Raw genomic sequence first — 13883 nt, forward strand, 5'->3', positions numbered from 1 at the left:
TGCGCAGACAGCGGACACCCTGGGGCCCTGCCGCAGGACAGGACCACGGCGCGCCGGGCACAGCGCCCCCCGCAGGCTGCCCTCACGAGGCCTGCGAGCAGGGCTCGCTCCAGCCTCTCAGACGGAGACCTCCGGGCGTGAGGGCCCCCTCCTCGGGGAGGGACGCGGGCCTCTGCTCCGCACCAGAGGTGGCGCCACGCACGTGCTTGGGCACTGGCGTCGCCGGGCTCGCTCCCGCGATGGGGGCCGACGCCAGCACGTGGCCTGCACCATGAAGGCTTTGGCGCCGCCCACTGACGGGGCCGTGCACAGCCAAGGGTGGGGTGGCCCGAGGACACGGCCATCCCCTGGCAGGGGCCGACCTCGAGGGTCACGGCTGGGCCTGGAGGCACCGCCTCGGGCTCTTCCCAGGGCTGCCCTCTGACCACCACCTGCCACGCGTCCCACCTCCCAGAAGCCTCAGGGAGCACCGAGCGTGTGGACCGGACGCTGACCCCCACATGTGCCCTTGAGCTGGCTGTGGCCGGGGGACAGGCCCAGGGGCACGGCACTGCCACCAGGTCCGCGCTGGGCCGGGGCCCCGTGTCTGCGCGGCCGCCCGCCCGCCCGCCCGCCGCTCAGCGCGCTTCCGCCCACAGACTCAAACAGCAAGGACTCGGGAACAGAAATACAATGACAGATTTTCTCCACAAAACTGCGTTGAACACACACAAGTGGTAAATTATAAGGCAACTTCAAACAAACTGGTCGAAAAAGTCAAAGATGCAGAAACGCTGGCCGGAGCGGGGTCACGGCGTGGCCTCCAGCCGCTCCCGGGTGAAACCAGTGAACGCCGACAGAACTCAAGGAGGTCTGGGCCACTGGTCCCAAAACTGAGGTGATGCCCACGGGCTCTGGCCCCACGACCTTGGCCATGTCCTCCCAGGATGGCCTTTATCCTCTGTGACGTTCTGTGTCCTTGTGCCCTTCCAGGCCCGGCCAAGTCCGGTGCGGATCCATCGTGACAGGGAGGCCCCTCGGTCTGGAGCGAGCGGGGGAGGAGCTCCGAAGTGCACAGGGCCAGCCTGCATGGGGGGGGGGGGAGACCCTCTGGGGACGCTGCTGTCTCCCACCTCCACAGCACAGGAGGGGTTCCTGGGCCACTTGGACCCAAGGAACTCAGAGCCAAGGCTCCAGGGGCACCAGGACCTGCAGGAGCCGAGGCCCCGCTGCACTGGGCAGCTCTGCCCGCGGCTCCCAGCGACGTGTGGAGACAAAGGGCGACCCCTTGTGGTCACCGTGAGCAGACCCCCAGCTTCCGGTGGAGCCAGGGCACAGGCTCTCCTGGGGGGCGCGGTTCCCCTCTAAGGGGACGCAACCTGACTCCTGGGCCCTCCCACGGCGGACTGGCCCCCAGGCCCACACGGACGAGCTCAGCGTGGGACCCGCCCTGCCCGGTGGGTCGGAGCACCACTGGACTAAGAACGCACACAGAGTGTTTGATAGGCATTGAGTTTTGTATTTTTAAGTGACCAAATCTATAAAATGAAAAACAGATTTACTAAAACAGGTCCAAAAGACGGTACAGGAGATGTGGTATAAAACCAAAGCGTGAGGCCCCTCCTCCTCGCCCCGAGGCCCCGGGGAGGACGGGGCCGGGGACGCACGTCTGCGTGGACCAGACCCCCCCCACACACTGCGGCCGCTCTCGTTTCCTCCCACGGTGTTTGACCGCTGACCCAGGGGTCCGGCGGGTCCGCCCTGCGCGCGGCAGGGCGTCCTGCCAGCCAGTGTCAAGCCTGGGCCCAGCGCCCCTCGTCTCCGACCCCCTCTGCGGTCACCGCGCGGCTCACTCCTGGGCGATGCTTCTCAGCACGTACTTGACCGTGTAGGCGAAGGCTGCAAACCCCACTATGACAAACAAGTTCGCCAGGGCGCCGCCCAGGAGTCCGTGGTGCCGGTTGGCCTGCTGCAGCCCCGCGAGGTGCGGCCCCGCGCCCGGCGCGTGCCCGTTGAGGAGCGGAAGCCCGTTCTGGCCGTGGTGGGTGTCCCCGTCCGGAACGACGTCTGGGAGGGGGAGCGCCTGGGGCCTGCTGTTGAGCTCGTCTTGTGCTTTCTGCTTCTGCTTGATCTCCTGCGAGAGCAGCGCCAACAGGCAGGGGTACGTAAGTGAACCAGACCCCCTGGGACCGGGGAGGGTCCCACGGTCCCTCACGAAGACCCCGAAACATGGGTGGCTGCTGGTGGGTGCAACCCTGGCATGGCCCTGCTTTTGCACGTGTGCAGGGAGAGTGGCCTGCAAATCACCGAAGCTGTGCCCCCTCAGGCCTCGGCCTGAGCCACCCCCAGGAGGCCAATCCCTACGGCCTTGACCTGCGTGCAGCCCAACCGCCCTGCTCGTGGCTGCCAGGACCCGGGGGCATTTCACTCCTCACGGCAGGACCCTGTCCCACTCCTGGTCCACCCAGCACCTCGGTGCTCAGATGGCCAGCTCCACGCCTTGTCTGGACAAGCCCAGTCCCCATGCCCCCTGCCCTCTCCCAGACCCAACCGCCCACCCCCCCCAGTCCCCAAGCGCCTGGGGCGGGGGGGCAGATCTGCTGCACCTAACGCAGTGCGGGCATGGGCGCTCTGTCTGCAGGACACATTTCCTCCAGGAGGAACCGAATCTCAAAGTGTCTCCCACCCGGGGAAGTGAGACTGACAGTCGGCTCTCACGCTCACCTCCACGACCTCGGGAAAGAGCTCACAGAAGACTTTGTCTTTCAGGTTGAACACTAAACTCTGGGCAGCCAGTTGTCTCTTCTGGGAAGAAAGAGAAGGGAAGTGTCACTCTGGCGGTGCCCCCAACTGCCTGCAAGTGTCCCGGCTGCTGTCCTCCCATGGCTGGGCACCCTGGACTTGCTCACTGCCGCCACAGGCCACCGCACAGTCACAGAGGCTCATCTGTGGCTGCCTCCGCACCAGCTCATGACGGCCACCTGGACGCTCGCTCACACAACAGAAAAACAAACACCAGTCAACAAGACGGCGGGGCAGGCGCCGTGCCTGGAGGCAAGGCCCTCAGTCCGCAGGGCTGCCCAGGAAGCTAGGTGAACCCCAAGGGGCCCAAAGAACCGCAGGGCCCAGGGTCGCTTCCGGATGCTTGGGGAGCGGGGACACGGGCAGGGGCCCCCAACACGCCGGCCGCGCCCCCTGCCTCTCACCGTGAACTCAGACGTCTCGATGCTGCCCAGGGTGGGGCCCTTCTCCACCATGAAGCTCAGGAGCCCCGTCAGGATGGTGGAGACGGACCAGGCCGGGTTCCACGTGTCTGGGTGGAAGTCCGTGATGGAAAGACACAGCCTGCAAAGAAGGGGCCCACTCAGCAGCGCACACACGCGCCACGACCCCAGCCACGCTTCTGGAGCAGGGCAGAGACGTCTTACCTCGTATTGCACTTGAACCTTCCATTGGGGGTTATCATATAAATACTAGGAGGTTTAAAAGGAAATTCTCTGGGAAAAATTAGCTTTCCGTGGTAGTAGCCACCTGCGTCAGAACAGAGAGAAAGCCTGTCACAGTCCACAGAGCAGCTCCTGGGTCTCGAGCCTGCACCCACCCCCACTCCGGCCCACAGGTCCCCCACGTCATGCCCACCTGCCCACAGCACAGCCCTCACCGCAGCCCCCGGTCCCCTGTCCCGCACCGCTGCTCCCCCACCAAGGCACACCCAGTAGAGGCCAGCCTGCTGTTTCTCCACCTTAATACTAACAGCACACAGCCCCGACTCACACACCGTCTGCTTCCTGCCACCTGTACCCTCCTGCACACAGTCCCCGGGCAGCAGCTGGGCCTGCTGTCCCTGGAGGTCACCTTCCACCACTGGGTGCGGCCGCATCTCAGGCCTCCTGTCTTTACCCCAGTGCAGGCCACCAGCTCCTCCAGCCCTGCCCCCAGACCGCACTTCTGGGGCCTCACCTGGACCCACAGGACACGGGAGGACTGTGACGACCCTCCAGGTGGCAGGGCAGACCTCTGGGCCCCTGTCTAAACTCCAGACCCATGTCCAGGCCACACTGCCCCAAAAGGTCCAAGCCAGATTCCTGCTGCTTCCCTCAAACAGCAACTTCACTCTCTCCATTGTCCAGACTAAAGTCTGGGGTCCCCCACCCCTATCACACCCACTCCATCAGCATAGCCTGTTGGCCCCACCTGCCACCTGACTCGGAGCCCAACTGGCCTCACCACCTCCAACCCCGTCCAGGCCTCACCCCCCTGCTCTTTGGCAGCACCCGGGAACTTGCCAGAAACGCAGAGCCTTGGGGCCACCCTAGACTGGCGATGTGGGCGTGTACGCATGCATGCGTGTGCACACTCAATGACGACAGGAGCGCTGCCCTGTCCTCACCCTCAGGCACGGCCCTGCCTCCAGGACTGGCACACAACAGTCCCACATGCCCACAGGGCTCTGCTCCAGGCCGGCCTTGAGTAGGGCCTGCCAGCAACTATTTGGCTGCAGTGCCCTGGCCACCTCACACACCGACTGCCCCTCCCACTCCCAGGGTCACCTGTGGAGCCAGCTCACTAGGCAGACAAGCCCACCAGTGGGAGACGGCGTGGCGCTCAGAGACCACATCCACTCAAGACCACTCAGAAAAGCCTGAGCCCGGGCTGCTGCGGCCTGCAAACCAAAAGGCTGCCAGTCTGTTTCTGGGTCAGGGCACATACCTGAGTTGTGGGCTTGGGCCCTGGGGAGGGGGGTAGACACAATTAATCCATGTGTCTCTCACACATGTGTTTCTCTCTCCCTTCCCTTTTCTCTAAATATAAATAAAATCTTTTTTTTTTTTAGATTTTACTTATTTACTTTTACACAGAAGGGAAGGGAGAGAAAAAGGGAAACATCAGTATATGGTTGCCTCTCACGCACCCCCACCCCCCACCAGGGACCTGGCCCACAACCCAGGCACGTGCCCTGACTGAGAATCAAACTGGTGACGACCTTTCAGTTCATGGGGCTCAATTCACTGAGCTGCACCAGCCAGGGGAGGGAGGGAGGGAAAACAGGAAGGAAAAAAAGAAAAGAAAAAAAAGAAAAGAAGGAAGGAAGGAAGGAGAGAGAGGGAGGGGAAAAAAAGAAAGAGAAGAGAAGAGAAGAGAAGAGAAGAGAAGAGAAGAGGGGAGGGGAGGGGAGGGGAAGAGAGGAGAGGAGAGAGGAGAAGAGAAGAGGAGAGGAAACTGAACTCCAAGCACACGCGCTGAGCAGTGCCCCCTCTGCCCGGTGCACAGGGAGCCACCACCCCGGCGAGAGCCAGCTGACACCGCTGCCCTCGGGGCCTGTGCGGGAGCAAAGGGCGGACGGCGCACACTCAGCGCGAGACAGCCCGCTGCGAACGCACACCCCACACCACAGAGAGGGAGTTCTAGGAGGGCCTGCGCCGGAGGGGGGCCTTGGGGTGTCCCCAAGGGCGGGAAGAAGCGGGGCACCAGGGGTGCAGACCCCGTGCCGGCAGCTCGCATCCCAGGGTCCAGGTGGCAGGGCGCCTGCCCCTGAGGCTGGCTTCTGCAACTAGGGCGACAGTCCTGCATCCGCCACCCTGTCCTCAACTATCCACCCCCCCCCCCCCCGCAGACATGAGTCAGCAGGCAGAGGACTCCTCCCACTTCACTCTTTCAGGGTGCAGGCTGGGTCCGCTGCCTTCCCATGTGAATGTCAGAATGAAAGTTTCAGTACAAGCCCGCGCGTGCCCACAACAAGCTCTGCCGGGGTCGGAAGTCTGCGGCGGCGCTGGGTAAGGGGGGCAGCTGTGAACCACAGGGACTGGCTGAGCCAGAGAGAGCAGGACGGTGTGGGCCCAGCACTGGGCAGGGACAGCAGTGGACATGGGAGAGGAGGGCGAGAGGCAGGGAAGGACGGGTCAGAGTGCCCTGAAGCCAGAGGAGGGGCAAAGGGGGAGGACAGTCACACCCCCAGGGTCCACAGAGGCCCAGACACAGAGCCCACACAGCCACCCCCAGCGGACAGGTCCCTAGGAGGCGCTGCCGAGAGAAGGCAGCAGAGGGCAGCACTGCGCTGAGCTGAGCTGAGGGGCGACTCCCAGCTGGTTCAGCCAAGTTTGTTCAAACGCCTGCCTGTATTTACTAAGCACCTGACCACGACCTGCGGACTGTTCTGAAGCCGTCTTTGCCGTACCTCCAGGAACCCTGCCTGGACAAGGCCGTCGGCAAGCCCACACCCAGCTGCTGGGCACAGGGACGCTCCCAGTCCTAGTGACACGCCCACCCTACACCACCTTGGCACACGCATTCCCTGGGGCAGACCCTCCCCGAGGGAACCCTGGCAGCACAGGAGTCCTGTGAGGCTAGTGAGTACCTGCAAGGGCTCGGGCCCTCCTCCTCCTCCTCCTCCTCCTCAGCTGCCGACTCTGAGGCCCCAAGGGGCCCTCACACTCTCTTCTGAGGGCAGTGCTCCCCCAATGAGACCATATGCAAACTCTGCACACTGCTCCGGCCACCTTGAGGCGGGACCCGGCGGCTGGAAAGCTGAAGGCGCTGCCCGCCAGGCTGCACGCGGCTGTGCCCTGGGCGGGCCTGGCCACGACTCACGCCCCTACCAAGGGGCTTGCTGACCGACACCTCCCAGGTCCACTTTGTGAACGACACCAGGGCCCCGGCAGGCACCGGCAGACCGGCATCAGCAGAGCCAGGGGGGCAGAGGGGCCCAGCTGACCGAGGACGGGCCCTGCGCACACACACCAGGGGCCCCACCGAGGCGGCAGGACTCGCCCAGAGGGAGGTGCCAACACCCCTGTCTCCCGGGACAGCACCCGCCCTTCACAAACAGCAGGAGGACCCGGCGCGGTTCCCTCTTCACGCAGCCCCGACCCCACAGGCACCGGAGACTCTGCGGGACTCCAGCACTCACGGACGGTCCCCAAGACACACGGACACAACCGAGCACACCCCTCCAAGACTTGGCGAGTCACCAAGATGAGTCTCAAGTCCAAAGCGGACAGCGTACTGTTTACATTTACACCTTGCCTTTAACAGGTGAGATCTATGCAGGTGCACCACTGCCTCCCGCCCCAACTCGGAGCAAGGACTCACCTTCGTAGGCAGTCTTCTCAGGGCCTCGGACCACATAGTGCCTGCGGGGGAGAGAGAGCAGTCAGCCAGCTTTGGGGAGGGCGAGCCCCCCCAAACCCGGGTCACTCCAAGGCCAGTGGTTTGCAGGGCCACCCAGCAGGGCCATTCAAAGCCCTTCGGGCTCTGGTGCCGCCGCCGCTCCGTCGCTGTGTGGCAGAGGCGGTCTCCTACGGCCCCACAGAGCCCCCTCTCTCCACAGCCCAGCACGGGCGTCAGCCCTCCCTCACCACAAACGTCCACTGAGAATTGTTCAGGATCTAACTTCACGACCTTCTCGAGCAGCAGGTGGTGTTTTCCAGTGTGCAGTGCACTAGGCAGGGGACAGCAGGTGACACAGACGGCTGGGCCCCCTGTGCCTCCCATCGCCTCCTCCCTCCAGGACAGGTGGACACACACACACACGTGTTAACATGCAAACCAGACACCTGCTATCTGCTGCTCGATACACTTTATTCACAAAGCAACAACAACGAAAGCTGAGATCCTGTGTCAGCGGACCAGGAACAGCCCTCGGAGCCGAGCACAGGCACACCCAGCACGGTGGCCTGAGTGTGTCACTGCTCCGACTCCCCTGCCACTCCGAGAACACGGGAGAAGAGGAGCGCCCAAGTGCTGAGAGCCCAGCAGCGCCAGGGCCACCGAGCGAGGCCCAGGCAGCGCAGCACCCAGAGGACAGGCCTCGCCCAGGAAGGCGCGGCGCGCCCTGTGGCCAGGGCAGGGTCCGCAGAGGAAGCCTGTTTTCCTGGGGGGGGGGGGGGGGATTCTGGTGGGTGCTAGGCAGAGGTCCTTATGAGCCCCACCCCACTAAAATTTTCACTGTGCTAAACCTTAGCAATGGGTCCTCCCAGCAAATGACTGAACCAGGGGACCCCAACCCTACACGGGGAGGAGTGGGTCCCTGAGAGTGCCCCGGGGCCCCAGCTGAGTTTTGCCGTGTGGGGGCAGGGAGAGCTCTGCAGTGACACTGCCGTTCCCTCACATGCTGAGGCCCACATCGCCCTGAGAACTACCCACACCTGCCAGCTCTGGCCTCGTCTGTGGGCCCTAAAAGGGGAACCCAGAAACCCAGAACCCTTGAACACCTGTCTCATCCGAGAATTTTTTTAACTCAGTTAAATACTTTTCCTTCAGATTAAAAAAAAAATTTTTTTTTAGTCCTGGCTGGTGTGGCCCAGTGGACTGAGTACCAGCCTGCAAACCAAAGGGTCGCCGGTTCAATTCCCAGTCAGGGCAGATGTCTGGGTTGCAGGCCAGGTCCCCAGTGGGGGGCACATGAGAAGCAACCACACACTGGTGTTTTTCTGCTTCTCTTTCTCCCTCCCTTCCCCCTCCCTAAAAATAAATAAAAATCTTCAAAACAAATTTTAAAATTTCAAGTACTTTCAAGGGTGTGTGTGTGTGTGTGTGTGTGTTTTAAAGATTTGATTTACTTAGTTTTTTTTAAAGAAAGGAGGAGAAAGAAAGAGAGGGAGAGAAACATCAACATGTGAGAGAAACGTGGTTGCCTCTCACACTCCCCAGGCATGTGCCCTGACCAGGAACTGAACCTGCAACCCTTCGGTTCACAGACCAGCCCTCAATCCACTGAGCCACACCAGCTGGGGCAGTACTTTAAAAATCAAAATGTAAAATACTCAGTGTCGCAGGTTCGATTCCCAGTCAGAGCACATGCCTGGATTGCAGGTCATGACCCCCAGCAACCGCACATTGATGTTTCTCTATCTCCCTCCCTTCCCTCTCTAAAAATAAATAAATAGAAATTAAAAATCAAAATGTAAAATACTCTTCAAAGACAAAATGCTTCTCAGTATTTCAGCCCTACGCCTTGTTTCTGACAAAATCACCAGCAACCCCGGCTGGGGCAACGGCTCTGCAGAGGCCTCCTGGGCCCGCGCTCTGACACAGCGAAGCAGTGACTCTGAGGCCAACGTTCAGAGGGCGCGGTCCCAGCATGTCACCCACTGGCCCGGGGCCAGTGCCAGAAGCCGCGGGGTCAGAGCCTCTGCCCCTCGGACACACACCCTCCAAAGCTGGGCCGGCCCCTTCCCAGAGCCCGCAGGCAGAGAGCAGGGAAGACAGGCCCAGAAATGCAGCTTCTCCTCCAGCAGCTGTGAGGCCTGCACCACAGCCTCCCTGCTGGGTCCCGCAGACCCGGTCCTCTCCCAGGAGGGACCCTCTCCACCCGGAGTGCAGGGGTCAAGGTCAAGGCTCTGTGTCCCGGCCGCCGCCCACTGTGAGTGTGTGTCCGCAGGCCTCGCAACGCCTACCGACCCCTCCGACGGGCCAGGCACCCCTCCCCGAGGAGCACCGTGACGGAGCACCAAGCCCACCGGCCCAGCCGCAGGGACGAGGGTGATGGGCAGCGCGGGGGGACACTGCCGACGCAGAGCCTCACCATTCGAGAATGTTGGACGGGAGGGGCTCAGCACAGATGTAAGGCACTGGGTCTTTCTTAATGCGAAGGTAGTCCTGTTTCAGGCGCTGAGTGGCTGTAGTTGGCGCTCTCTTGGTGCTGTTGTTGCTCATCTGTGGAAAGGGGACACGCACGCTCGCGGGGGAACAGGACCCGGCGCTGCCGCGTCTCCGCCCAGAGCCCGAGACCGTCCGTCCCTGGAGCCCGTCTCCGCGGTCTCCGCGGCCCTGGACCGAGGCCCGGGGGCTGTCCAGACCCACCCACCCCCTCAGACACCAAGGGCCCGGCAGCTTCGCCTTCCTTGTCCGCCCCGCCACCACCTCCCCTCAGGTGCAGCGTGCTTCTCAAAGACCTGATCCACTTCCAGGTGCTCGCGGGTGCAGGTGTCGGAAGCCGGAGCAGACCCCGGGCAACCGCACACGCCGCTCCAGCTCTGTGCTCCGGGACACCCCGGCATTCCGGGTGCACCCACAGCAGCCTCCGAGGAAGCCCACCGTCACGTCCCCAGCACGTGCGCCACTGTCACAGTGCATGGAAGGGACGGGCACAGAGAGCCTCTCTCAGAGACCCGCGAGGGACAGGGGGCCCTAGCAGGACTCGGGCGCAGGCGCTGGGCAGGACAGGAAGGAAAGCCTTCCAGGCGGAAGCCCAAGAAACAGCACTGTGCCCAGGAACGGCACCGGGTCACCGCGTCAGGAGCCACAGGGCGTGGGGGCTAATAAGGCTGGCCAGCGAGGCCGGGCTGCCGAGCAGCGCTCCAGAAGGGTCTTAGGCCCGAGTCTTAAGGTGCACCGGACCTTGTGTTAGAAAGGTCACTGCGCTGGTTCAGCGCAGGACGGGTGGGGCAGCAGCGGACAGACAGGATGAGACGGAGGACAGAGAACAGTGCAGGGCGGCAGCAAAGGCTGGGGACCAGGAGTGGAGCAATGGCCGTGACGCAAGAGAAGGCACGTGGCCTGGGTCACTTCTGCTCTGCTCCAGAAGCAGAGGGGGTGGCGGTGGGAAGACAGGGCACCCCACTCTCACAGGCACCAGGACAGCTCTAACCCGACCGGAGCGTCTCATAGCCAAAGTGGGTGAGAAAGTCGTGCTGCTAACACTGAGGTGTGGGAGCCACGGGGCCAGCACACGACAGACAGAAACCTGGGGGACGCTCCGGGTGTGCAGGGACGGGAAGGCGAAGGGCACATTCAGGGCGCTGTGGCCGCAGACTGGGTGTGGGCAGCGGAGGAGGAGCCACACCCACCCACTCACCCCCACACCACCAACACGCCACTCAGCAGTCCCAACGCACCCTGCCACAGCTCCGGACACGGGTGGCCAGGCGCTCTGCCCCCGACCTCCCTGCCTGTCCAGACCCGAGTCACCTGCCCCCACCATGCCTGCCCCTCCTCAGCCCTTGTGTGTTCGGTCCCCCAGGGACAGCCGGGCTTGCTCCTTCCCTCCCGGCAGCCTCCAAGGACTCCTGCCCGGTGCCTGGTTGAGCCCTCCCTGGAGCACCGTCCGCACTGGACACCCAGCTTGGTGGGCTCACGGGGGCCCCTGCCTGCACCACTGCCCACCCTGCTGCTGGCTCTGGTCCCTCGCCCTCAGACCCCGCCCCACGCCTGCCCACGCCCCCCCCACTCACCCTAGCGCAGGGTCCCCTTGCTTTTCCCATCACCACCACAGCACCTCCCAACTGGCCTCCGGGCTGCTGGTGTCTCCCCGTTTCCGTCCATCTTGGACTTGAAGCCTCAACTTTGTCACTGAGTTCTGATCACCACCTTTCGGGACCCCCTCACAGCCAAACAGAAAAAGGCCCGCACCTCCCCCAGGCCCCCGGGGGCAGTGTCTGAGGTCCAAACCCCCTTCTTGGGCCTCCCTGGTCAGAAGCCTGCACACTGCCCGTCCCTGGCCACCCGCAGCGTAGCCCCACTCAGCGGCAGGCCCCCCAGAGACCCCGGGGCAGACCAGCCCGGGAGGGGCGGCCCCCCCACCGCACTGCTCCCAAGCCCCTGGCCCGGCGGCTCACCTGGGCCAACACCCAGGAGCAAACGCAGCAACCACCCAGAAGCAGAGAGAGCACGCTCTGCTGCAGACGTGACACCGGACTGGGCGACGCCAACACAGCTACCTGGCCGTGACCCCGACGGGCCCAGCCGGGCACCAGCTCCCCTCCCCTTCTGCGTCCAGGGCCGCAGCCCTCAGGAGCCCTGCTCGCGACTCGAGCGCTCAGCTCACTCAAGGAAAGGCTGCCTGCTCGGCCTCCTCAGGACTCCGGGGGCTTCGGCACGGCTCCCCCGGCCCCTCCGCACCCAGCCCCGCAGGTGTCTACACGAGGGAAGGGAAGGCTGCTGTGAGGGGAAAGAAGAGCAGCCGGGGCTGAAACCGAGCAACCGGCGGCCAGCGCACCGGTCCGCCGGCCGACCGCGAGCCCAGCGTCCACTGCCCCTGCCCGCCGGGCCACCTCCGCCACCCTGCGGACGCGCCGCCGGGTGCCGGGCGTCCGGGCGTCGGCGTGGCAGGGACCTTGGCCCGCGGACCCGCCGGGCACGTGACACCCCCGCCCCGGACTCAGAGCGGTCTCGGCGTCTCCAGCGGGCCGCCTCACGCGCGGGACGGGGCGACCCGCCTGCCACCGACACCGGTGCCGCCAGGACGCGCAGGCCAGAGGCCGCGGGCCCCGGCCCGGGCCCCAGCCGTGTGCACGCCGGGCCCTGCAGTCCGGGGCGCCCGCAAGCCCCCTCGCCCTGACGCTGGACCACCCCCTGCGCCCGGCGGGGGCTCCCCGGCGCCGGCAGCCCCACCCACCGCGCCGGGGCCCGGCCGCCCAGCAGCTGCGGTGCGCCAGGCCGGGAAAGGGCCGGGACAGAGACCAGCCGCTCGCGCCCGGCCAGGGGAGCCGGCCGAGGGGGAGAGGGGGCTGCGGGCGAGGAGGGGTCGAGGGCCCGAGTCCCACCCCCGCTGCCGGGACGGAGTCGCCGACCCCGCCTCCGCCCTCGCCGGCCGAACGTGTCCCCCCAGCTGTCACCCCCAGGGGCACAAGCCCGGGCGCCCTCCCTCTCCGGGGACTCGGGAAGCGGTTCGCGGGGCCAACTGTTGAGGGCGAAGCGACCGCAGGCTTCCGCCCCCACCCCAGCGGGCTCCCGGGGCCGGGTCCCCCCCAAGGCCGCCGCCGGCACGTCCTGGAAGGGCCCGGCGGGGCGCCGCCAGCAGGGTCCCCTCTGCGGGAGACCCACCGTGCCGGCCGGCTGAACGCCCAAGCGGGCCGCAGGACCATCCCCGGGCGCCCCGCCGTAACCGACCTCGGGTTCTGCGCACGGAAGCTCCGGGCCGGAGCCCGCGAGCGGCCGACCGGACGGGAACGGACTGTCTAGGGGCCCCGAGGCCCCGCGTCCCCTGGCCCCACTCGAGCCGGCTCCGACGAGGGGGACGCGCGGCCGAGGCGCCGGCGCAGTTCCGCGGCGCGCACTGACCTCTTCCCGTCGCCGCGCGTGGGCCGCCGCCGCGCTCAGGATCGCCGTGGTCGAGGCTGGAGCAGGGAGCGAAGAGTGGGGCCCGCGCGGAACAGCAGCACCGCCGCAGGGCCGCCACCGCCGCCGCCGCCGCCGCCGCCGCCTCAGCCGCCTCAGCCGCTTCAACCTCTTCAGCTTCCAAGATGGCCGCTCGCGAAGCGGAGCCATCCTCATTTCCGATTCCGGTGCGCTGCTCGCTGAGGCGGCCGCTCTAGGCGGCCGGGAGGACTTAGCTCCCGTCTCGTTGCTCCCTCCCGCCGCGGGAGGTGGGGACTTGGCGCGTGCGCACTGGCGGGGAGCTCCGCGGGGCGGGGCCCGAGGTGGGAACAGTCGGCGCGTGCGCGCTGGCGGGCAGCTCCGCGGAGATGCACTCCGAGCCCCTCCGCAGGTGTGCTCAGGTTGCCTTCACCCTCCCTGGCATCTCTCGGCCGGATCCCCGTCCGGCGGGAAGTTCCGGGGGCAGACATTGCCCGAGTGGTCCCGGGTCCTGACCCCGTAGTCTCTTCACCCCAACACTCAGGGCCAAGGGGCTTCCAGCCGAGTGGGTGTGTGCCATCCAGAGAAAGGCCCAGATTAAGGGTGACCGCGGCGGCCCGCGTGAGCCCCGCCCTCCGTCGCGCATCACTAGGAGCGGACTCTCCCACTCGCCACCTTCCAAAGGACCGGCCCAGTCCGGCCGGGGCCCGGTTCTCAGAGTTCTGCCCACTCAACAGAGCCCCCCGCTCGGCCCGTCAGGGACCCAACTGGCCCAGGGCCCCTGAGGGTCAAGTCCTGGGCACCTGGTGTCCGGTCTCCGCAGGAACTTTTGCCAGGTGGAGTTTGCCATTAGCAAGCCTGCCCAGCCCCTGCCCATAGGGAGAACCATT

At 65.3% G+C, this 13883-nt stretch overlaps 1 protein-coding gene across 1 annotated transcript; it reads right to left on the bottom strand.

Moving 5' to 3' along the window:
• Positions 1-1477: 1477 nt before the first annotated feature.
• UBE2J2 (ubiquitin conjugating enzyme E2 J2) lies at positions 1478-13182 on the bottom strand. Its single transcript, XM_028512119.2, has 7 exons — positions 12979-13182; positions 9503-9633; positions 7069-7109; positions 3408-3510; positions 3186-3324; positions 2704-2784; positions 1478-2113 (listed from the first exon to the last, which is right to left on the bottom strand). Exons 2-7 carry the CDS (start codon positions 9631-9633, stop codon positions 1829-1831), a joined length of 780 nt encoding a protein of 259 aa, XP_028367920.1. The 5' UTR covers positions 12979-13182; the 3' UTR covers positions 1478-1828.
• Positions 13183-13883: the final 701 nt, after the last annotated feature.

This window comes from Phyllostomus discolor, chromosome 5 (genome assembly GCF_004126475.2).
Source record: "Phyllostomus discolor isolate MPI-MPIP mPhyDis1 chromosome 5, mPhyDis1.pri.v3, whole genome shotgun sequence".
NCBI lineage: Eukaryota > Metazoa > Chordata > Mammalia > Chiroptera > Phyllostomidae > Phyllostomus > Phyllostomus discolor.